The sequence below is a fragment of the Sinohyriopsis cumingii genome, chromosome 13 (genome assembly GCF_028554795.1).
Source record: "Sinohyriopsis cumingii isolate HCF-2022 chromosome 13, ASM2855479v2, whole genome shotgun sequence".
Taxonomy (NCBI): domain Eukaryota; kingdom Metazoa; phylum Mollusca; class Bivalvia; order Unionida; family Unionidae; genus Sinohyriopsis; species Sinohyriopsis cumingii.
In genome coordinates, this window is record NC_142973.1 from 17,473,928 (window position 1) to 17,499,581 (window position 25,654).

Below are 25,654 nucleotides of genomic sequence, written 5' to 3' on the forward strand. Positions count from 1 at the left end.
GAAATGGACGGAGAAAGGAAGATTGTTTGAGCCAAGAGACGTTTGTATCCTGATTTGAAAGACAAGAAAAATCAAAAATTTTGCCAGTTGAACTAGGATATGACGACTTTACCGCAAGCAACGGATGGTTGCACAGATTTCAAGTGCGACACAATATCAAGTGTTCTGTCATTAGCGGTGAATCAGCTGATGTTAATAATGAAGTTGTCGAAGATTGGAACACAAGACTAAACGATATATGCACAGGATATGACAGCAAGGATATTTTTAATGTGATGAGACTGGTTTGTTTTTTAGACCGTTACCAACAAAATGACGTGATGTGAACTGTAACATAATTATAAAGACAGTTTTAAAACTGTATCAATGGTTATTCATAGCATTCTTTTGCAAATGATGACAAAGTTTGTTTTACATTTATTTCACATCATGCATGTGATTTTTTAATTAAAATATTAAATATTTAAAATTAAATGTACTTGTGACTTTTTTCGTATGTATTTACTATTCGCATTTGTCATCCCCCTCTAGAAAGGCCACCCGCATTATAAGGCCACTTCCCTGCTGCATTAGGGGTGGTCTTATAAGAGGGGGACTACTGTACTGTCAAAATTTGTTAAAGCATCCTCTACTGTTATCATTCCTGACTCAATGTAATGATATTTAAAATGGGGCATTTTAATTTTTAACAGCTATTATTAAATAACTTTGCATGACAATCAATTTTGCAGTATAACATTCTTGTCAGAGGTTGGGGAGGAAGGGGTAAATCTAATTATTGCAGCATAAGATTACTGTACAAGAAATCCACATACCTTTGAATTTGGACCGGATATTTGCCAATTCTTTGTTGATTCTCTTTATTTCAGCCTCTTTGCTTTTACCTGCAAAAAAGGATAAAATAATGCAAAAACATTTTTTCTCATTAGCACAAATCCCTTTGCCAAAAAAGAAATACACATGGATTAGTTGACAATATACATGTTCATATGGAGGAAAATACAAAAGTCACTGGACAACAGAAATAAGGCCAATGTGACCTACTTTTATACATGGCCGAGTTACCCTTTTTAACAGCATATATCACAGTTTAGGATGAAGCGACTTGTCTTCAGTGCCAGAATGGGGGAAAGTGTGGGAAAACAGTGAGAAGTGAGTGAAACATGGCAAAGATTTACAGTTTAAAGCAGTCACTTAAAACAGATATTTTACTTAACTTCCGGGACAAATTTTATGAAGAGGGTGTAGAAAGTTAAAATTTCATTTGATTTAGAAAACTGACATGCATATGACTTGAAGACATTTGATTCATTCTACAATTCTGTATAATTCTGGAGACTGAAACATAAACTTTATTGGTGATACTCTTTCAAAGATTTGACAGGTTTTAAACTTTGTTTTACTAATACATTTTCATGCTGTCCACAGTGACTATGATGGGTTCATTATATACTTCCAGGTGTTTCAAATGCCTTTTCATGCTCTACACAGCGAACGTAATTTGACATATTCCACAGATTCAAGTTTTTTGTAATGCCATTTCATGCTCTACACAGTGAACATATCTGGCATGTTCTATACAAGTGGTTCCCAACCCCCAGGTCACAACCAAAATCATGGCTATGGGGACGTCCTAGAGGGTCTCAAGGATATTTTGGGGGAGGGTGGCAAAACTTATCAAAATGTGGAAATGGGGTTGTGAGGCTCGGAAAAACTTTTAGGTGTTGTGGCCAAAAATATTTGGGAATTACTATTCTGGACATTAAGGTTTTTTAAATGCATGTTCATGCTCTACACACCAAACATGATTTGGCATGTTTTCCACTACAAACTACCACATCATTAAGAGAGAAGTGTCTCACCCACCACTCCACCTGATTCCTCCTACTTAATCTCTTCCATCACTCTTCTTTATATGTATATATATATATATATATATATATATATATATATATATATATATATCTTCTTTACAAAATATACCACAAGTCATACCAGCACCTGCCTCCTTTACATACAGAATATGATCAGCTATCATTACCATTTAAAGAGCAGGCCCTGCAAACCAGCCCAGTAACTAAATGTTGACCCAGCATTCAAAATCATCCCTAATTTTCTGACTGCCATTATCATTATCCTCTCAACTGTCCACGATGTTGGATATGTTTATTCCATTTATTCAATTCATCCTTCCCCATCTAACCCAAACTTTTCTTACAATAAAATCCTTTGGACATATGACCATCCATTCAGAGGGTGCAGTGACAAAAAGTTTTTCAAGCTGGCCATTGTGGTAACCATGCTGTATGATTGGCACCATTTTCATTTAGGACCAACTAGAAGAAGTGCATTCCAATGCAGACTGATTTATTTACTCGATGCAGTATTCTTACAGAGATGTAAAGCAATTCATCTGCTAAAATATCAAATGATTTTACTTACTGGTGCTATTTAATACTTCCGTACCAAAGACAATGAGCATAAAATACTTGTGTTTGTGAAGTGTGATCAGATTATTATTTCAACTGTATCATGATCAAACTAGGAATCAGTTTTGGTTTACTTGACCGGTCCTCAAAGTGGTGGTGGGAACAGGGAATTGTTGTTTATCAGATAAAGTCATTGAAGCCCTAGTAACAAATGCTACTACTGATGTCTATAAACACAAGATTAGACTCATGCCTTTCCTACTGAAAACCATTCACAGGTTTAACACAGCATTCTGTGGAATGTCCTTATTAATGAACCTTTCTATCATTTCTTCCTTTTAAAAATGTTGGCAACTATTGTGCTCTTAAAATGAGCCGCAGTCAAGAAATTTTGAACCCTGAACTTATAAAGCCATCATCAGCTTCAACATATTGACTATAATAAATCTTTCACAGCCAAGGCTTCAATTTCACTAGCAAATAAAAAAGGAGCTATTCTCTTGATGTAACAAAGAAATCAATATGGAATCAAGATCTTTCTACTGACATAAGTATTTTCCTCAAGGAGGCCTGGAAGTGGCAAGATCTTTTTTAAAGAAGTCAGCAATAGAGATGAGATGAGATGAGATGAGATGAGATGTGTGTGTGTGTGTGTGTGTGTGTGTGTGTGTGTGAGAGAGAGAGAGAGAGAGAGTACTATACTTTAGTCTTTAGCCAAAGGCCATGAAGTAATGAACATACATGTACCACATCACAAATTCATATCAATCAATTAACAATTAAACAGCTGTTACTTGAGTTAAAGGTCATATACAATGTACTGGATGGATCTCATCTATTGGCATATTCCTTTTTCATCGGACAAATCATTATTGACACTTAAGAGTGTCCCAAAAAATAGAGCATCAATTAGATCAGAAACTTTACTTTAGCCATTAATTTGTCATTAAATAACATATTGTCTTCTGTCACCTAAACTGATGATAAATGACAGCACAAATACAATTAAGCAGTTCCAATCAATATCAGGATCTGGCTGCCTGCATAAACATCACTGGGGGGATGTCTTTTTGGTTTTTGTTGGTTTTAACACATTAGTGGCTAAGTGCCTTTCACAAAAACGTACACAGGCAACTGACCTAGACAGGTCTGGTTGGGTATCAAATCCACAACCTTGGATTATGAGCTACCATGGCTTCCTGGCTGTGGAACAAAAGAAAGATCTATGCAAATTACTTGTACACAGATTCCATACTGATGAAGAAGCCCATAACGAAGATTCTATACACAACTGGGTAAAGGCAAGATCAATGAGTGCCATGCTTCAATGAAATGCGACTTGTATAACAATAAATGGAAATTTAGTTTTGTTGCAAAAATGCATGTTCCTTTTGTACTCAAGTTGGCACTACATATCACCAAAATTGTAATCAACTGCAAATGGATCTCACTGAGAAAAAAACCTCATTTCTGAACGTAAAAAATTTGAGGACTTGTGCTGTTTTCATTAACATTAACCCCTAGCGATGAGTTAACGTGGCAGGAGATAGTAGCCTACTGCTGAGTTCTGAAGCATCACGGTCATGCATGATACACTAAAGTGGGTGGTATTATAGAAAGGTAGTCAGATGTAGCTCTACAATGATACCAAATAATCTGGAATATCTAGTTGCACTACAAAATACAGATAAAAAAAAAATTTTTTGGACCCGACTTTTTTCTAACCAAAATTCGCCAGTGGTCGGAATCCAATTTTGTGTCTGGATTTTAGACTTTTTGGTCTCAGATCTAAGGCAAACCGGTATGAACTGCAGACAGACAGATGAACCTTTGCAGAAAGGAGGATAAGATGGCCATTTGGAATAAAGAGTGGTCTCGATAAAAAAATACAGGATCCGTTTAACAAATTTTTAAATTAAAAAAAATCCAACGTTTACCCTTCTGCTCATGTGTGAGCCAAATAGCCAATGAAAAATTATGTTTCTAACACAACTAGGCAGTATGTTATTGAAAGATCACCTGGGATTTGCTGTTTTCGGATCTATTCAGAAATAGCTTTCAAAATGTGTTTCCTATTTGATTTTCAGGCGAAAATTACAAAAACCTCCAAGAGTTTCGTCTTGCATCTGCAGAATCATGTTCATATAACGTATTTTGAGGCTGTACACAATTCTGCACCTTGGATCCAAAGGCAAGGGCAGGGGTCACTGTCTTCCTGTCTTCCAAATTTCAGTGATATATGATATTTCAGAAGGACAAAGAAAATACTAGACAGTACATAATGCATTAGTAGGGTTAAAAAAATGAGATAAAATGCTTTGTCAGTTTTGCCATGTCAACTTTGTTGCCTACATTGCACTATTACCTTTTCCTTTGATTGACACTTAAATTATAAAATGAAAACATTAACATGCTGAATATCTCGTCCACCTGCACTAGTGAATTTTATATTCCAAATCTTACTTTCATTTAACCTTGCTAGTGAGGAAGCCATGAATATTTGGTAACTTTACTTATATGGTCACAATACATCGTCTTCTGTATCAAGCAGCCCCAAAAATGTTTTTTTTTTTACCATTACATAAACAGGTGTTACATCTCCACCAATCAAGTACAATATGATCAATAATTATCTCACTTATTATCTCTGTCTGATTCATACACAACAAAATAAAGAATAAAAGTAACAAATTTGCTGGTAAATTTGGTTATCAACCAACATGGATATCAATAATACGGCAACTGTGCAATATGACTAGGACAATTTCATGGGCGAGATTGTGTGTGATGATAGTGAGAGTCAATTTGAGGGGTTTGATGAAGCAGATGTTCACAAGGTAGATGATGGAGATGTTCGTGACAAAGGTATTTTATAGGAGTGGGAAGCTGGTGATGTAATGGAGAAGAGCAATAGTTTCACGTCTATAACTGGTATATGGGCACCTGCTGAAGAACTTCAAGAGTCCCTCGACTATTTGAATCTGTTTGTAAAGGCTGGTGACTATGATGAAATTGCTATGGAAACAAATATGCGAGTTAATCTTCTAAAATTATGGCAGAAAATATGGCACACATATTATCTTAGTTCCAGTATACAGGAGTTAAATTTTATTCTTATTTTATAATGATCAATTATTTTATATATGACATTTAATACAACCTATACATACTGTTAAGATGAAAGTTGTTTTGTTTAATCAATAACAACAGCATTTATAAAATTTGGTGCCAGGTGTGGGTGGATTATATATATGCTTGTCTGTGAACTAAATCACACATTTAAAACAATATAATTTCAACTCATAATTATGTTAACCACATACATAACCTACATAAATTTATTGTTAAGACTGAACAAGACAAAGAATTCAAGTATTTTGGTACAAACTGTTTTCTTCCTAATGGTATCTGATTCATTAAAGATGATGGTTACAGTGCCAATATAGTGATCTTTTTCCTGTCTTTTTGTCCTATGATAAAGCTTAATTAGTGAATGGGTGCATTTCTTTCAATGAACAAATTTGGACATTGTTATTTCAGACATGAAAACGAGTTTTTGCAACAGAACCATGAGCTCTTGAAACCAAAATCCAGCTTTTGGTTCTTCTGTGATGGAAGTGGAAAGGAAATTAAAAAATATTTCTAGCCCTGACTATTACCATGGTACTGATAATGATGCAAGATATCTAGGTGTGTATTTTTGTTTGACAAGCAATTCTTTCATATGTAAAAACAGAATTATGATAATGTAATACCAAGTGAAAAAAACCCACTTCTTTCTCTATTTACAGAACTTATTTGATCAATTAACCAAAGTATGTTATGTGTATGAAATGAAACATAATATCAAACTATTTGTCATGTGCTTTGTATATGCAGGACTACTGGAGCACAGATCTAGTGATGTCAATACTTTTATTCACTTCTGTCATGTCATGGGATAGATTTATTATCAGAGGCAATATAAACAAATTTAAGGTACAATACTTCTCAAAATTTGTGGAGTGCAATTCACATTTTAACACTTTTGTAACATTAAAGTACTCTAATGCATGTATTTAAATTAAATTACAAAGTCTGTTGATCTTGGTGAAATACAGTATGCTGATTTGGGTGATAGATAAAGTCTGTTAATATGTCATCACACTGTCCCAAGTAGAATAACATGACATAAAATGGAAGCAAATATGTAAATATTTTATCTATACTGTAAAAGAAAAATCTATCCTGTATTTATTACTCATATTTTGTAAAATACTGTCTAATGTTTATTTAAGGTGTCCCTGATTATAATCCAGTCAGAAAATTTGGTCATATCTTCAAGAACATAATCAGTAGATCTGGTAGTGTTTTAGCAATAACATCAACTATGGTGGTGGACTGCCATCATTTGTAAAGCATCCAAGGTTTATCATCCCACCATGCTTTCCATTAAGTTTAGTCAAATTCTACTGAAAAGTTTTGGAGAGTCAATTTAAGTTTCTTCTATTCTTAGTAATATGACTTCCTGTTTAGGCAGAGTTATTCCAAACATTTTTCATATGGCTGCCACAGTGGCCATACTGGATGTCAGATTAGAACTTATTCAGTACCAACAGAGTGTAGAGCATAAATAAGCATTAGAAAAACCTGAAAGTACAGAATATACCAATTGCATTTACTGTAATGCATGAAAAGGCATTAGAAAAACCTGCATGTATAGAACAGTGGTTCCCATCATATTTTGGCTGTGACCATAAATAACAGATTTTCTGAGCTTCACGATCCGTTTCCACATATTGATAATATTTGCCAACCCCTTCCCCAACGTCCCTTAGGAGGATCAGCCATAACAATTTTCAAGAAGTCTGCAGTGGCAGCCATACTGGATGACAGATTGGCACCATTTCATTTTGGATCAAATAAACAGTAAGACAGTCTTTTAATGAAAGCAAGCTGTATAGTAAATAATGTTTCTTCGAGAATACTTGTCAGACTACTTTAAGAATATAAGTCTGCTACCTCCCGAATCTAGTCCTACTAAAAGACTAAAACACACCTCCTCTGTCAAATTCAAAGATAAAAGGCAATACCACTTGCACAGATGTCACCAGTTTTTATACTGAGCAAAATACCAACAAGGATGCTTGGATAGTGGGCTGGTTGGGAGGGTACTTCAATTAATCTGACCAGGTAAGTATTCTCAAATAGAATTTAATCAAAAATTTGCTTTCTCCTTTGAATACATCCTCCAAACACATCAACATTTGGAGAATAGGTAATAGGTGGTGGGACTCACTGGCAAATCCAGCAAAGTAAGAGACTGTAGGTTTAATTGGGTCAAGTGGTTGTCTGGGTTGCAGCCACAGGATCCACCCATTTAGAATTTGTCTCTGCAAAGTTAAATCTCTGAGATAAAAAACACTTGAGATGGTTGACTTTGCATGCCACCCAATAGCTTCTGTTATGCTAAAAACTGAAACGTGTTTGAACATGAGACTCAGAGATTACTCAAATTTCATGAGGTGAAATTCTTGTGAGGCAACTTTGATGTGTCAGAGTACACAGAGTGTATAACCCTAAGCCCTGAAGACAGGGCCTGAGAGAGATATACTGTTTTCATGCCTTTATTGAGAGTTGTTTGTAGTTTTCAAGGCTTGTATATCTGGTGGAAACAAAACACTGGGTAACCCGGGGAAGAACCACTGGGGAAGCTGATTGCAAGCTTTCTCACATATCCACACTGGCAGAGCCTGAGACTCGAACACATGTGGACTGAGGTCAGATGTCAGTGATGTGTGACTTAGACCACTCTACCACCTGGGGCACTACTGGCACTAGGTTGAAATCTGAAGTAACCTTGGGGTATTGAAGATCCCATATGCCTAGCTCTAATGTCGTCCCTCCATTGTTTCTGGAACAGCTGGTTCCTAAACAAGGATATAGATGTAGTTCCTGAGATGCCAGCCTCCAAACTTCCTCAATTTTGCCCCAAAACATTAATGGTGAGCCAAATGGCCAGGGAATGTTGAGGTTTTAGCGATATGGCACATAATACATGCACTGCAATTTATCAACATTGGCTGTCGACACATAAGCCATTGTATGGTAAGCTGCTCTGTTAATGACCTGAGAAATTCAGGACATCAACTTCCATGCATGTTGGCTGGCTGATTTGTTCTGCCAGTCAGAAAATCACCAATACGGCCAGATCCAGCAACAAGTTTGGCAACAATATTTTGAACCAGCATTGATGAGGTGAGAAACACATTCTTGCCCACTTAATAAAATAGTAGGGCAGACAAGTTAATTGCTGTTACATTCTTATCAAATGATTGAAATTCAGTATGGTAGGTGGTGGATGAGTCATGCACCAGATGAAAACATGGCTGGCACCTGTCTTTCCGAGAAAAAAAGCTTTACTGTAACCCAGGTCATGGTTAAGTTTGCACAGCTGATTGGTAATCTTGTAAGTTCTGTTGATTGGGGAAGCAGATTCTTCTGCATTGACTTCAAAGTCATGCATGGTTGTAGGGGGCGGAGGGCATTCCAAAGCCTGCAATACTTGGTATATCTCCAAAATGGTAGCCTTAAAACTTAATGCTGTCCTCTCTATGGCTAGACTAGAGTATGGCTGGTACTCACAAATACCTCCATACACAATGTGTGAATACTCTTAGTCCTTGTCTGCTTCCATGCTCTGAGGCAAAAATGACTCAATGCCACCATTCCAAAATTAGCCACAACATATAAAGCCCTGTGGGTAATCAGTGAAAATCAGGAAAGCCTTCTTTGCCAAGTGATTTTGTCACACCTGGGCGGACACGTCAGATGTGTTTAAGTCAGTCTTGTCAGCTTCTGCATCTCTGGATCTACTGCTACTGTTCATGTTCTGATCTGTATGTGTAACCACTGGCTTGGCTATACCAACAGATATTTCACTAATATTCCCATCCTATATATATATATATATATATATATATATATATATATATATTAATTAAAGTTGTAATGATTAAACGGCTAACTCATAATCAGGATGATTATTAGAACAATTGGTATAGTTGGTATCGGCAGAAATAATCGTTGCCAGTGTAAACAAATTTCCAAAATATAAATTCAATCATAACATTCATCTCAGCATGGCTGGAATTTTAAGTCAGAATTAAATAGTGGAAATTAAGGAATAAACATTTGTTTTGGGGTTTAATTGAAAGACAATATATTCTTAAAAGTAAATACTTTTTAACACACTTGCTGTAAACTACCACTTTTTGTCTGCACACAACAAATTAACAATACCATTCATGCACTCATCCCAATCACAGCAGCCAACCAACGAACGAGGCCTTGTGTGGCTGTTGAACTTTCAGCATACACATTAGCAGAGAGCTAGGCAGATTAGATAGCTAGCAAAATTTCCAACTACTACAAAACTATGACTCACTATAGTTAATCTGTTCTTTAGCCAGTACTGCAATGCTGCTAATCAATGAATAGCGGTCGGATGCTGAAGCAGCTGAACACTGACATACAAATATTATGCAGCATTAATATTGTCATGCCAGCACCAGCGACGTTACCCCTGGATACTCTAGCTGCTGAGCTGCTTCAGCGCGTGACCCGCAGCATGGTGCGTGCATATCCATCCAGCCACGTGAACAACTCGGTGGTATCTTACTTGATGTAAAGCATTGTTTCAAGACAGTGAATCGAATGGATTATTAATATTGACTAGCAACTGTACACTATTAAATATACTACCAAGATTATGCATAATTTCGAACTCGAAACACTCAAGTTTAGTCTGGAATTACTTTAAAGTAAATGCAGTTCACAAGTCCAAAGCAAATTGTAACTTTGCAAAGCATGCATTTCCAGAGGTGGAAAGGATTCTAAAAACTAATCTTGTCCAGCACCTGCACTGCATGCACATCGTTGAACATGGCCTGTTTCTGGCAGATAATAAAAAAAAGTTGTGCAGTTAACCTCAGTAGCTTCAGCAACTCCTCATACTCTGACTATTGACGCCATGCAGCCATTTGCATTCGAGAGCTATTCATTGGCGCAAAGCTATTGTAGAGCTCATGGCAGTGTAAGTGCAAACATGTTCCGTTGTTGAAGACAACGGATGTTGCCGTCTGATGGCCAAGGCAGAACCGTGCTACAAAATTCCAAGATGAATGTACTTTTCCACATCTTTGACATACATAAGGTGATAAAAAGCAAGGTGTGTGATTTATTTTCTGTCCAATCTGACCTTAGTTTGACATCTGATGTGTGGTCAGACCCGTCCATTGGCATAACCTTGTTGACTCTTTTGGCACACTGGCTGACGAAAGACTTTCAGAGGAAACAGGTAATTTTAGCAGCAATGCCTCTCGATGAATCACATACAGGAGAATATTTGGCGAGCAAACTGGACAAATTATGTGAGGAACGCAACATTCCCAAAACTCAGATCCATGTTCTTCTGCGTGATAGAGGTGCAAACATGGTTAAAGCAATGCATCTGGCTGAAATTGACATCCATCACTCTTCCTATGCTGAAAATGCTCCGAATGTTGCAGGCTAGAGAACATGAATTGAGTCAAGGTATTCAGACAATGCACTGTGATATGTTGATGTCACTAAACACACGCTTTGCTGACGTTGCCAGCAACAAGAAGCTGGTCATGGCCACCATCTTGGATCCATGATTCAAACATCACCTATTCAGCGAAGAATTACTTGTGACCAGATCCAAAGAATGGCTTAGAGCAGAATGCATCATAAGCAGGAGGAACCCCCAATCAAACGAAGAAAAACTGGAACTGAAACAAACGCCACTGGACCATCAGCATTGCATCTCTGGGATTTGTTTTCTGTGGCCTGTGCGAACATCTCCATACTGTCAATGAAACAACCCACTTGGATGATGCCATTGACACGATGCTTGAATTGTATCTGGCCAGTCCTCTGATGCCATGTGAAGAAGACATATATGGCTGGTGGAGCACTCACAGGTTTCAGTTCTCCTACTTGGCCAAATTAGCTTGACGGTATTTGTCTGCACCAGCTTCAAGCATTCTGAGCGAGCAGCTGTTTGGTGGTGCAGGCAAGATTTTTTCGGATTATTACTTGGCGAGAAGGGAGAAATGTTACTGTTGCTTAAATACAACCTACCTCAACTATTCTTTCAGTATTAGTTGCAGCCAGCATACAGAGATGTCTAATTTTAGTCTTAAAGCATGCATATTATTAATTTTAATTATTACTGGGCTATCGATATTAAATTTTTTTAAGTTATTTTTAAGTTATTTACTGAAACCTAGTAATGGCGACCTGCATCACTGAACATAAGTTAAAAGACTAGCTTAATATATTTTAATTCATTTATATCTTGAATTGGCAAACCATAAGTTTTATCAGTGTTAGTTTTTCAAGTTTTATGTTTGTGTGATTGTTTTATTCTATAAATTGCAAGTTACTTCTTATCTGGTTTCTTTTTGTTTTTGTATTGAAGTTCAAATTCACTTGCCACATAAACAACCTTGTTATAACTCTCACAACAAAATACCTTTATACTATTAGGTTTATGTTTCTGACCTAGTCATTGTTATAAAACAAATAATAATGAAATAATCGGTCTGGCTGGACAGACTGTATGGCTCTGGATGGTGAGACAGTATTACATATTGTATCTGAAAAATACCACATGGCCCCGATCTTACAGGCCCAAAGGCCAAGCGCAGACTTGCATGGGAATTTAAGCCAACTGGACTACCTAAAGATGGGGAAGCAATCCCTCATTGTATCCAAATTAACTGTGGGAGTGAAAGATGGAAAGAGAGGTAAAATTTAGGCCGAAGTCATGAATAGCACTGGTGTCTCCTGCACAAGTTGCTGAAAGACTGGCTTATCCAACTACAATTGTAACATGTCTGATTCTGTCTCTCCCAAATATGCTTATGTCATAGTAATGAAAGGCACAGTCCTAGTGTACATATGTGTTAACCTATTATCACACCCAACAAGGCTCACAAATGATTCTGTATTCAGATGAATACTTATTTTATTCATGATTTTCCCCCTTTAGCTTTGCCTTTTGCAGCTTTTTGCTGAATGGCTGACTAGGTGTTCTTGGACCACAAATTATCCACTGCAAGCGGGGAAAAAAACTTTTGGTACACACGAGGCAGAACTCTTGTCTTCTCTCATTTTGTATATCTTGCATTTATTGCGATTTGAAGCCATCTGAAACTATTAAATAATAGAAACAATAAATAAATTAACACGTCAGTGTGTTAATAATGTGCTAAATAACACCCACTAATAATGGTGTGTAAAGTGAAGACAGCGTGTGTGAACACTTGAAAATCAACATGCAATGATAGTGTGTTATAAAATGAGGTATAAAATGACCAAGTCTGAGCAAGTGATAAATTTCACAAAATATCTAATAAAGTATCCCACCTGTTCATGAATTAATATAATTCCAAACAAATCCAAAATTTTAATGGATGGTTTGAATTTAACACAAAGACAACTTGGAAGCTTATTCTGCACTAGGTTGCATACATGCCAACCCCTGGTGAGGAAAAAGTGTAATCCAAGTGGACAAAAAGAATAATCCAAGCAGAAAATGAGTAATCCACATATAACATGATAAAAATTCAATGAGCATATGTACAAAATGATTTATTTATCCCTTTGGACTTTTAACATCAATTACTGCTCCAAGTTTTCGTATATAACAATTTGAGCTTTAAAAAGCAACAGACTCTCATATTGCATTTCAAAACACTTTGTACCAGCTGAGACTATAAATCTTTTGCACACCAGTAGAGCACTAAGTGCTGGGTTTATTACAGAGCATGGATCTGAGTTCAGTTTTACTTTTGTTAACAATGCTGAACAATCTCTCGCAGTCAGTATTATAATGGTAAAGAGCCAATATTCCTTTCATAACCTGACAAAGAAGAGAAAATGTATGTCTTCCAGACATTGGGTCTTTTAGCTGGCAAATAAGATGAAAAAATAAATTCTGTCTCCATGAAGTACATTGTCAGGTAGAGTGTCAACTTGATACTTCAGGAGTTCTCCTTCTAATTTATCAGCACCCTTTCCCGCAACAAGGTGCATCATATGACAGAGACAGCCTGATATGAACAATGATGGAGACATTTTTCAAAATATAGAATGCAACTCCTTTATGAATCCCAGTCATCACTGATGCAGCATCAGCTGAAAGCCCCATACAGTTCTGCCAACTTATATTTATTCAAAGCATTGCGAAGCAAATAAAAAATTGTTTTTCGAGTGGAATCTACTGTTAATTCTTGTAATGAAGGAAGAGCACTCTGACTTTGCCCTTTTCGTTGTCAAAGTCTCTTACACAGACTAGGTACAACTTTTTGTTGTCATAATCAGTACTCCTGTCTATTGCAACACTAAACGGTCCAATTTTCATGACTTCTGCAATTTTAAGTGAAGTATATTCTGCTAAATACCTAACAATGTTAGATGATTTTGTTCTTGCACATGCATATTTCTGCAACTTTGGAATCAGGAAACATCCGTTTGAACAAATGACCAATGTAGTCTTCTACCACTAGGGGTAGTCTGTGTTCTTTTAAGAACTTGGTACATAACGCCTCTGCATTTATAAAAAGTTACCTTAGTACTGGAGTTAGTAAAACGAAGTAATTCAAGGTTCCTTTGTTTTACCACCATGACCAATATTAAAATCCTTTCCACGCAGCCTGCAAGGACTGTAAAGTTGCCATAGAATGGAACGCTGTTGTTCATGTATTCATCTCTGAATCAATTTTTCATCTTTTCTACTCCATATGTGAAATTATTTGAAAAACATTTTTGCTCTAACTTGCTTTTTTGGGAGGAGGATATACCAAAAACGTGTAATCCGAATACATTCACGCGGAAGGCGTAATTTAGTGAAAAAAAGCAAAATGATTATGCCACAAGCGTAATGGTTGGCATGTATGATGTTGTTCTTTGAAAGCAAAGCTTAAAAACTGGCGATGCCTAATAGTGGTAAGCGGAAGTAATGACTTAAAGTTAAAGTCCTTTGTCTTGTGATATAGACAAAAAAGACCACTTCAGTCTTTCTGGAGGTCTAGATTCAGGGAGTAGCAGGCGTCTATTCCTAAAGTTAGTGTACTTGAGGATTGTATTCAAAGGAGAAAATACCTATACTGATATATGATCATTTACTCCAAAGTAGTGAGAACAATATTTTCAAGATGGCTGTTGTGGTGGCCATACTGGGTATCTGAGCAGCACCATTTTCTGGCACTAGACTTTGGGATGAATAAGTGTGTGAAGTTTCACTGAAAGGAATTTGATTAATCTACATCTTTAACCGCCCATCTAAGGATAAACACCCTCAAGACAAAACATTAACCTCCAGAGGAAATAAAACCCTGCCCTTTACATTCTACTCCATACATGTATATTTTCGCGAGAAATTATATCATCGCATGCTGTGTTTTTATTACAGATCTTGAGTGATATTTTCTATTTTTTCAAGTGGATTGGCAACACTGCCAACATGATATGGAGTGGTGTAGCTGAAACATAATGCTTAGTTTGCAAAGTTGAATTTATTTACTCTTGAACTGAAGATGAGGTTCTTTTGTTTTCACAGACAGAAAATTTATTGTTGGGGTTCTGTACCTAATTGAATTATAATGAATTCACAACGTGATAAAACATACATGAAATGTGCAGTGATGGGACCAGCCTCACTCTTCCAACAACAAAAAAACCGAAAATTTTCCATGCATCTGTAGGGCACTTGAAACAAAATTTATACTGACTAGTCAAATTCAGTGATGCCCATACATTTCCTCTTTCAATGAATTTAAATTCATAGAAGTCATGAAATTATTTCAAAAGTTTTGCAGTGTGTGAGACATAACTCAATACTGCAACAAAATGTGCACAAAAATAATTAAACCATGAAAAATTCCCATGTGCATGGTGAACTTTCAGTATATGGTATCTCAGTGTTTTGTTACTTTCTTTCCCATTCAAATTATATCCTGGAAAAAATATTCAGATTTTTAAATTTTTTTAAAACAAAAATAGGAAAACTGGTCTGCATTATAAAAATCAAAATTCTGACTAAAACCAGAAAGGTTCCACACCTGAATGTGTTCACAGTATAACTACCAAAGTACCTAGCAAATGACCAAAATGAAAAAATTGGCCAAGGTATAATGGGATGGTCAAGGGTAACATTATATGAACCAACAATGATCATTGTGGGGCATAAAAATGAGTAACAGTTGCAGATATCACATGATCTGTATTAACTGCATAGGAAAAGACTTCAGCGCCAAAGGGGGCAAGGTTTGGAACAGATGTGGGGATGTATGTTTCTTCTGATTTAAAGCAACTTACAGTTCCTAATGTCTGAGATGAAGACAGCCAGTCCTCGCATGCCATCTCCCTTGACAGCTGGCATCTTGCTGCTCCTGTCTCGCTACCTACAAACGCTGAAAAGACAAAATTTAGAATCTCAAGTGCTACTTTAATGGCTATCATCTTCTTGTACACATGCAAATGTCTGCCCATACCTCTTCTTGTATGCATGCAAATATCAGCTCATATCTCTTATCTTATGCATGCAAACGTCATCCCATACATCTTCTTGTATGCATGCAAAATATCAGCCCATACCTCTTCTTGTATACATGCAAATGTCAGCACATACCTCTTCTTGTATGCATGCAAATGCCAGCCCATACCTCTTCTCGTATGCATGCAAATGTCATCCCATACCTCTTCTTGTATGCATGCAAAATATCACCCCATACCTCTTCTTGTATGCATGCAAATGTCAGTCCATACCTCTTCTCGTATGCATGCAAATGCCAGCCCATACATCTTCTCATATGCATGCAAATGTCAGCCCATACCTCTTCTTGTATGCATGCAAATGTCATCCCATACATCTTCTTGTATGCATGCAAAATATCACCCCATACCTCTTCTTGTATACATGCAAATGTCAGTCCATACCTCTTCTCGTATGCATGCAAATGTCAGCCCATACCTCTTCTTGTATGCATGCAAATGTCATCCCATACATCTTCTTGTATACATGCAAATGTCAGCCCATACCTCTTCTTGTATACATGCAAATGTCAGTCCATACCTCTTCTCATATGCATGCAAATGTCAGCCCATACCTCTTCTTGTACGCATGCAAATGTCATCCCATACATCTTCTTGTATGCATGCAAAATATCACCCCATACCTCTTCTTGTATGCATGCAAATGTCAGCCCATACCGTTTCTTGCATGCATGCAAATGTCAGTCCATACCTCTTCTCGTATGCATGCAAATGTCAGTCCATTCCTCTTCTCATACGCATGCAAATGTCAGCCCATACCTCTTCTTGTATGCATGCAAATGTCATCCCATACATCTTCTTGTATGCATGCAAAATATCACCCCATACCTCTTCTTGTATGCATGCAAATGTCAGCCCATACCGTTTCTTGCATGCATGCAAATGTCAGTCCATACCTCTTCTCGTATGCATGCAAATGCCAGCCCATACATCTTCTCATATGCATGCAAATGCCAGCCCATACATCTTCTCATATGCATGCAAATGTCAGCCCATACATATTGTACGCATGCAAATGCCAGACCATACATCTTCTCATATGCATGCAAATGTCAGCCCATACATCTTGTACGCATGCAAATGCCAGCCCATACATCTTGTACGCATGCAAATGTCAGTCCATACATCTTGTATGCATGCAAATGTCAGCCCATACATCTTGTACGCATGCAAATGCCAGCCCATACATCTTCTCATATGCATGCAAATGCCAGCCCTTACATCTTCTCATATGCATGCAAATGTCATCCCCTACATCTTCTCATATGCATGCAAATGTCAGTCCATACATCTTGTATGCATGCAAATGTCAGCCCATACATCTTGTACGCATGCAAATGCCAGCCCATACATCTTCTCATATGCATGCAAATGCCAGCCCATACATCTTCTCATATGCATGCAAATGTCATCCCATACATCTTCTCATATGCATGCAAATGTCAGTCCATACATCTTGTATGCATGCAAATGTCAGCACATACATCTTGTACGCATGCAAATGTCAGCCGATACCTCTTCTCGCATGCAAGCAAATGTCAGCCCATACATCTTCTTGTATGCATGCAAATGCCAGCCCATACCTCTTCTTGTATGAATGCATATGTCAGCCCATAGCTCTTCTTGTACGTAGCAAATCTCTGCCCATACCTATGGACCAGTGGATCATTTACTACCTTCCATCTCCCCCAAAGAATTAGAATATGCCTTCGTAAGATAAGATTAAAGTTCAGTTAATGTTTTGACCAGCCTCTGCTAAAGAGTATAAACTTTCTCATTGGCAGACATTGTAATATAACATTACTGTCTATGAAATCTAACCTTTGTGACATTCTCTTTATTGATTTGATATTGTTGGTATATTGAAGAGTTTTGAAGAAAATGAATTACTATATACTCAAACAATTAACTTTTTTACCCACCCACCTCCCGCTCATAACCATAAGAATATTCTTATTGTCTGTCCACATGTCAGTGTGTAATGTCCTTGAACTTTTTATGCACCATTTGAGATACCAGAAGACCAGAAGCTAGGGCTAGGGTTTGATTGGGATTTATTTTATATAAATTTGAAATTACACAGCTTTTAAGTCTCACATGACTGAGAATCAATGTACACAATCAATGACCAAAGTGTCAACATATGCATGACTGCTAACTGTATGAAAGATATCCAAGTACATATTATATTGCCACCCAATTATTGTGATAAGTATCATATCACAACCATGTACATAAATGTATCTCTGTGAAATAAGACAAATGAAGCATTATATCATAGCAGAAAATAATGCGATGCTCATACAGTAGATAACCATGAATTGCTGAGCTTCTATGATCCAGGGTCCACACAAAGGGGCGACTGGGGCAAAACAGTTGTCCTAGAGTCTGTCACTTTATGTAAACACCCAAACAATGAGATTCACTTTGGCTTGTATTGAATCCATGCTGTTCCAATACCCCATTTCAATACAATGCATTAATAATCAAAGTGAACATGAACTTTTGTGTCAATTTTCCCTTCCTGGCAGAAGGTGAAAAGTCAGAGATTTTTATGCTTTGTAGTCAATTTGGTAATAATTTGATGATCATACATGCAAGACATTATACCACTATATGCATAAATCATAATGAAAACCAGTGAAAAATTTAAATTTCAGAGTATAACCAGCAGCAACTAATATTTCATTTCATAACATAAGAAAAGCTGACTTCTACAATGAATACTGATTTTTTTTGTTTACTATAACTCTTTCTGATGGTGCAATTTTTTCGATACAGCAAATGTGGTGATGCAAGAAAGAAACCTTTTAATATTCTCATAGTTGCATTTCATTAGCAGTTTAAGCATTTTGAACATTACAAAGTGTGAACATTCTATATTCTATATTTACTTCTCAATATTCAGAGGGGGTGTCATATTGTGATTGGCAAAAGAATTCACTTCACCCAAACATTACAAGATCCACATCATACAATAATAACCATATATACACCTTTTTAGGCATGACAATATACACGCAACCAACATGCATCCCTAACCCCAGGGATTTAGCCAGAAGAAACTTGGAAACTATTACAACACACATTGTATAACCATATATACACTAAATGGGCATAAAAGTCAAATGCATACGCCCAAGTGACATTTGCCCGTCGGAGAGCCATTACCATCAAGGATCTATCCAAGACAAAGCTTCTGGTGTGGTCAAAAGATATGGAAGCAAGGGTTAAGTCTTTACAAAACAATCATAGTTTTGAAGGGATAAGTTTGAGTTGACTAACAAACCTGCCAGTGATGGGGTAAAATCCACTGCTCAGGAGGACAAGTAAAAAATATTTATTCAAGGCAACCATTCTACCAATGTTAAAGCCTAATTGGCAACCTCAAGTATTATTTCAAAATATCTTCAAAAATATAATGGAATGTATATAATTGACAGCAACAAACAAGATCATTAAATGGTCCCTCCATGTACCTAGAGCAGGGTATCGCCTTGTAATTTCATATTTGAGTTTTGGGTGATTGCCTTCAGTAAGAAGCTACACTAATCCTCATGTGTCAATTACTCAGAATCTAATCAAGTGATCAGTTTGTTGCTACATGCCCTCAGAGTCAACCTTTAAATAAACATGACTTGTGAATTTTTGTCATTTGTCAATAAACCAACCTGTAATAGTAGTATATTTCTAAACAAACTTAAAGTCCCCATGATATAGTATTACTCCCTCTTGATTGGCCTGTTTAAGGAATGAGCACTCTGCAGAGCACAGAACATTTGCTTCCATCATCTAATTGTAGCAAAAGGAATCTGGCTAATCAAACCCATCAGAATAGTTGTTGCATATTACACTGGCTTGTTAGGTTACAGCTAAGCGAAAGTCCTATGTGATTAACGATAACCTAAACCATAATGATGTAAACTCGTATATATATAAAATATGCAGAAAAGATTTTGGTCAGTGGTGGAAAACTTGTAGAAAGCTGATAACAACAAAAAGACAACAGTAGAAAAGGAAATTGTTTGATTCTATTCAATCAGCTGCTCTTAAGTAGATTAAATAAGCATGTAAACTTGTATGCCACTATTAAATTTGCAGAAATGCTGCTGTGTCACAAGCACTGTGTGCAGTTAGGAATATATATATATATATATATATATTACACTTATACATATTATAAGTTGTTGGATAATTTTGATTATGGCAATCTTGTTGGCATCTGCACTAATTCAGTGAGCAACTGGAAAATCAGCTGGGCAACCAGATTTTCAAAGCTAGTTGCTCATAGACAACCATGGATTTTCAATTTTTTTTTTTTACCCCTGTAGTGGAGGGTCAATGTCTTTCAAAGAGTGTAAATTCTGCAGCATGCATAAATAAGAAGAGCATGTGAATTAAAATATAGATTCATTCTATCACAGTACATGAAAATGGGAAGTAACAGTGGGGGGCAAAATAATTTTAATTAAGCAATACTTACAAGTCTGTACTGCTTAGCACACTCTATTTTTGTACTAAAAAAATGTTGCCCATCTGATGTGAATACAACCTCCTACAGACTGGAGAACTGTCAAGAAGACAAGGTCCTCTTGTGCACATTGTATGCCTATGTGGAGAACATTCATCTTTTTCACAGATGCTGACCACACCCAGACATCAGAGGGGTGGGACGACAGCATCTAGCAATAGGGATGGGTAAGTACTGCAAACTAAAATTTGCTTATTCTTTCACCAAACTACCTTTCCATAGTAACAATACATAATCTGTCACTATTATGCAGACGAATTTGTCAGGTGAGTAGGCTTATTTGTTTAAACTGATAAAAAACTTAAAAATGGCCACTCAACATTTGAGGGATTGATCTACTTTACTAAAAATGCTGGTATTTCTCTGGGCCACATGATGTCCTGCAACTATGGGTCCCAGAGAAAAAATGCAGTTGCTGTCGTGCTTAAGAGCAAAAGTTGTAGTAGAAGTTGGTATGTGATCAACAAAATGTCACCTTCATGGCATGCTCCAAGCAAGGATGTTTAAGGGTCAATGAGGAAGCAACAGCTTGAACCATGTGCTTTTAGTTTCAAAGAGAGTTGGAAAGAAACTGAAAATCTCTAATGTCCATTTTCCACCAGGAAGCCTTAAGAAATAAACAGTGCCCGAATAGAACATAAAAGCCTACACTGATCACCTCCATCACAGATTAAACAGAGACTAGGGATCTCTATAGAGGAACAAAAATATGACACTAGCAAATGGACACATTTTCATGTTCTATGACATATATTTGAATTTGTTGCAATGCGTCGGTAGTCGAGGTATGGCGAAGTATGATTAAGCAGGTTCATGTGGCAGATAAGTTTGTTGAACGAAACAAAACGTTACTTTACAGTTCCAATAGGCATAATGTATTTTTATTTGTTTCGTTAAAAAAAATATTTTAACTTAACCTGATTTCGGCATTCCTGGCTTTCGTTGCTTTCTAGTTAACTGAAATGTAGGCCAACAAAACTTCAAAACCGGTCCATTTCTTTCGTAAGAATTTGAATTTATTTGAGAAAAGACATCAGAGTAAGTAAAGTCTGACTAAAACATTATGACTTTACTTTGTAGAAAAGCACCATTATTTTAGTTGCCAGTTGTGTGAAATATTCCTGAAAATTTGACTTTTGTTACCATGTTAGTCAACATCAAAACACACTACACAGCGCTGTCAGTTAGGCAGTAAGACCCTCATGCCCAAAACATAAATATCAGCAACAAGGTCTTACCTGTAGGACTACTCGGGCCCCCAGTTGCTGGTCCAGTACAGATATTGAATTATGGCAATTCTGTAAAGCAAGTCTAACTTTTTACTTGAAAATAAACACTGCTGATTGTCTTTTAATGGACTGTCTTTTAATGCATTACTAAACATACTAAAACATAATTTCCCCTTGCAGCCTGGCATAACTATGCTAATATGATGTGGCTAAGCAGAGAGAAACATGTTTTATCTCAAGGCAGTTTCATCCACTTCACCTATTTTTTTATAAAAAGAATTCTAATTTGAATCTTCAGTTTAAATTTTGTTTACTTGGATGAAGTGGTCAGATAGGCTACCGCAAAGTGATTTTGCACCGAGGTGCAAGAATGGAAAAAGGGGGAGGGGCCCATTGATAAATAGAGATTTGGACAGGTTGAGAAAGAAATGTGTTCCATATATTAAGGTAAATGTTTGAGACAAAAGGCAGGATTATATGTTTATGAATTATCCCTTACTTATGCAATCCTCACTCTGCAAATGGTTGAACTGTAAATAAATGAATAAAATGCAAGGAGCATCATCACTGTGTACTTTTCAAGAATGCCGAAATCATCTCAGGCTAATATTATCAACGCTTATGAATATATTCTAGTATATGCAATATGTTTTCATAAATACCAACCTAAATCGGCTCAATGTTGAGATGATAGAGGAAAATAATGCGATTATGCACTCAAATTCGACTATAGTAGGTGTATCATCATCCGAAGAAGGTCGCCATTTGCAATATGGATTTCGTGGAGCAAAACGAGGCTACAGCGTACACCCACTTAACATAAAATTAAAATTGATCATTATAAATTTATTTTTAAAAAATATTAAATCTAATAATGAAATGTAATAAATACGTAAATTGTATAATTTAAATTGCAAAGCAAATAAAGACGGCCTTTACATCGGCGTAAGTTTGACGTCATCTCCAAGGAGATTCCAAATATTTCAAAATGGCTGCCAGCGGTAAACCTTGTTTAGCCCAATGATTTATAAAAGTGTATTTTTTGTATAGCATAGACAATTTAAGGTAAGTTTAAAAGCTTTTCGGTGATTTTACATCAATAATTAACAGTCTCTTTGTTGGAGACACGGCAAAGTGACGTTATTCCACCAGTCTGTGTTTGTGCAGGTGCTTGCAGCAGGTTCCCGTTGTACAATGGCTACTCGGTAGATAATAGTGACACGTCCTGTTACCGCTGTATGCCTATTGCATTTATAACTTATTGTTCAGTGATGTCACCATGCGTAATATCTGAAGAAACTGCACGTAAACGTAATGTCCGGAAGTTGACGTTTAATGAATATTACAAAGTTATAGAATAATCATTCAGGGTAAAAAAAAAAAAAAGAAAAAAAAAGAAAAAAGAAGAATTCCTTTACGTGTGCGAATTTAAGTATGCGATCAAATCACATTCATACCATATCCAGTTCAAATCCCTTTTTGTTCTTTTCAGTAATAAAATTGCGATGAGCACAATGTCAGTAAATTGTCAGCTTCACAATATAAACAATACAAACAAAACAAGTGACATGGTTGGTGATCTTTTTGATAAAAATTTTAACTTGTCGGAATCTCATTATTTTCAGACTCTTTGTTTTATTTCAGTGGGGGTTCTTAGACCATTAATTTTTAATGCAAGTTAATGAACACTGTCATTCCTTCAGATTCATAAAATGGTGTTTTCTAGACATGAGATATACAATTAAAGTTCAAGGGGTTTGTGATTAAGATTAAATATGCTATGCAAAGTAACATAAGAATATCATAATGTAAAGATCTTGATTACATTTATGAATTTAATGTTTAAATTTTGTTATTAAATGTTTTGCTTATACATGATATTTCTGATTTTTTGATTTTACATTGATACCATACTACCAGTGGTCACTGTATTTCTTACTTGGTGTGGTAGTATGATGTTCTTTTTAGAGTGATTCCCATTAGAGGTCACCCTGGAATAACTGACACTTTGGCAGTCCCATTAATCAGAAATTAAAATTTAAATTGACCATAACAAATGCACCACACCTTGATTACTAATGCAGTAGGATAAAAATGAAAAAGTAAGTATTGGTATTGTGAAACCTATTGGGGTATGATTTCTATGTAGTAATACAGTACTAGGGGTGAAATAATTCATCATTGTATTGATGCATCAGTACTTTTGCTGTAATGATACATATCTCAATACAAGAGATGGAGAACTGATACAAAACTTCCCATATGCAAGTTATTTTAATTTTCAGCAGTTTAATGAATATTATTAGTTTGCCTTGTTATTCTTTAAATTTAAAATTCATCAGAAACAGTATTTGCAGTCACAGGTATTCATTTTTATTAGCAATAAAACAAAGAAGACTATTGAGAATACTCATTTGCCGTCTGCAGATTAACACAGTGACATGTTCGTAATCCCACTAATTATCTTAATCCAGCAGCATGTTCAGCATATAGGATACATTCCCAACATTTTCCACATGTATGATGAAGTACTTTGCTCATCATATAATAACCATGTATATGCGAAGTTTATATGTTGAATTGTATCTAGTCTACTTGAAAGCTACACTACTGGTGTGTCATACCATGAAATATGTTACATTGAACTTGCATTGGTGGTTATTGCTTGTTCCACTCCAGATTCAACTATAACCACTAATCAGAAATTAATGTGACAAACAGCAAGTATTGGTAAAACAACAGAGAAACTTCACACAAAAGTCAATAATTCATATATAAATTACTTAATGAGATGCTGTTAGGGTGTGCAAATGCATGAATTGTGCAAATGTTGTATGAATTCACACACTTGGAGAACAGTAATGCATGAGAACTCCTCCAAAACTCCAGAAAGTCCTGCATATGAAAATGTGCTTGGCAAATTTTTATTTAACCTTTCTTATCATGACATCTGTTTTTCGGGTAGGCATCTGAGTTCTTTAAGCATGACATGAATGGTAATTAAACTAAATTTGATTGGCACATTGTGTCCTGCAATATGGCATTGTTTGAACCTTCCATCAAGAGAATTTTACAAAGGCACATTTAAAATATGGGCTTCCTAGAAAACCCAAAATGTCTGATTCCTGGTGTGGTTTATCATCAGATTACTATTTCAGTTGACAAATATTGACTGATGATTTGATGATGATAACTTTTTATTTTATGAAGTATGATTTTGGAGCTGGGAAATGGGTAATGGAGATACCAGTGAGTGATTTTTACAAGTCAGCTGTATATGTTGTAAGAATAAAAATAGATGGCATGATGGTCAGTCTTCCTTTCTGTAGTATTTCTAAATTAAATGTAGAAAGAGCAGAATACTAAGCCTAATAAAAATAATTTAAAAGTAGAATGCTAATTTTCATTTTTTTATCAATCAATTTAGGTCATATGCTAGAAAGCCATATTTCCATATCTTGGTTAAGATAAACTGAATAAATAAGTATAAAAAACAGGAAATTAAGTGAAAAGTCCTATTTTGGAGCAGATGTAACCAAAGATAATATCTTTGAGCTCTGGAAAATTGTATGTAACAGCCACAAAGATTTTTTTCCCAACATATTCAAACTGATAAAGCAAGCGATGTATATGCCCCTTCAGTTGGAAGCACAGAACAATATTCTTACACAAATAAGGAGCAGGGTATGCTCAGAAATAATTAACAAATTAATACTTATACAACTAGAGGTGACATCTATTAAAGATTTTAATATTAGTAGAGCTCTAAGAAAGTGGAGCAGTAAGAGAGAGACACAGATATTGAAGTGTTTGGTAAATATTAAACTATGGCTATGCCCCTT

The 25,654-nt window shown here is 36.1% G+C and overlaps 2 protein-coding genes across 5 annotated transcripts in view; one reads left to right on the plus strand and one right to left on the minus strand.

Moving 5' to 3' along the window:
* LOC149784995 (AP-2 complex subunit alpha-2-like) overlaps nt 1-22,604 on the minus strand; it is a 100,877-nt gene extending 78,273 nt beyond the window's left edge. For all 4 annotated transcript variants that reach the window (XM_089978688.1, XM_089978687.1, XM_089978686.1 and 1 more), the window contains exons 1-3: nt 22,479-22,604; nt 15,816-15,910; nt 816-884 (exon numbers count right to left, since the gene is read on the minus strand). In XM_089978688.1, coding sequence (XP_089834814.1) covers nt 816-884; nt 15,816-15,879 — 133 coding nt within the window. In that variant the 5' untranslated portion in view covers nt 15,880-15,910; nt 22,479-22,604. The remainder of the gene's footprint in view (nt 1-815; nt 885-15,815; nt 15,911-22,478) is intronic.
* A 194-nt stretch (nt 22,605-22,798) lies between these two features.
* The window catches only part of LOC149784996 (doublecortin domain-containing protein 1-like), a 159,056-nt gene continuing 156,200 nt past the window's right edge, over nt 22,799-25,654 (plus strand). The window contains exon 1 of the mRNA XM_089978689.1: nt 22,799-22,877. The gene's annotated coding sequence lies outside the window, so the exon portion shown is untranslated. The remainder of the gene's footprint in view (nt 22,878-25,654) is intronic.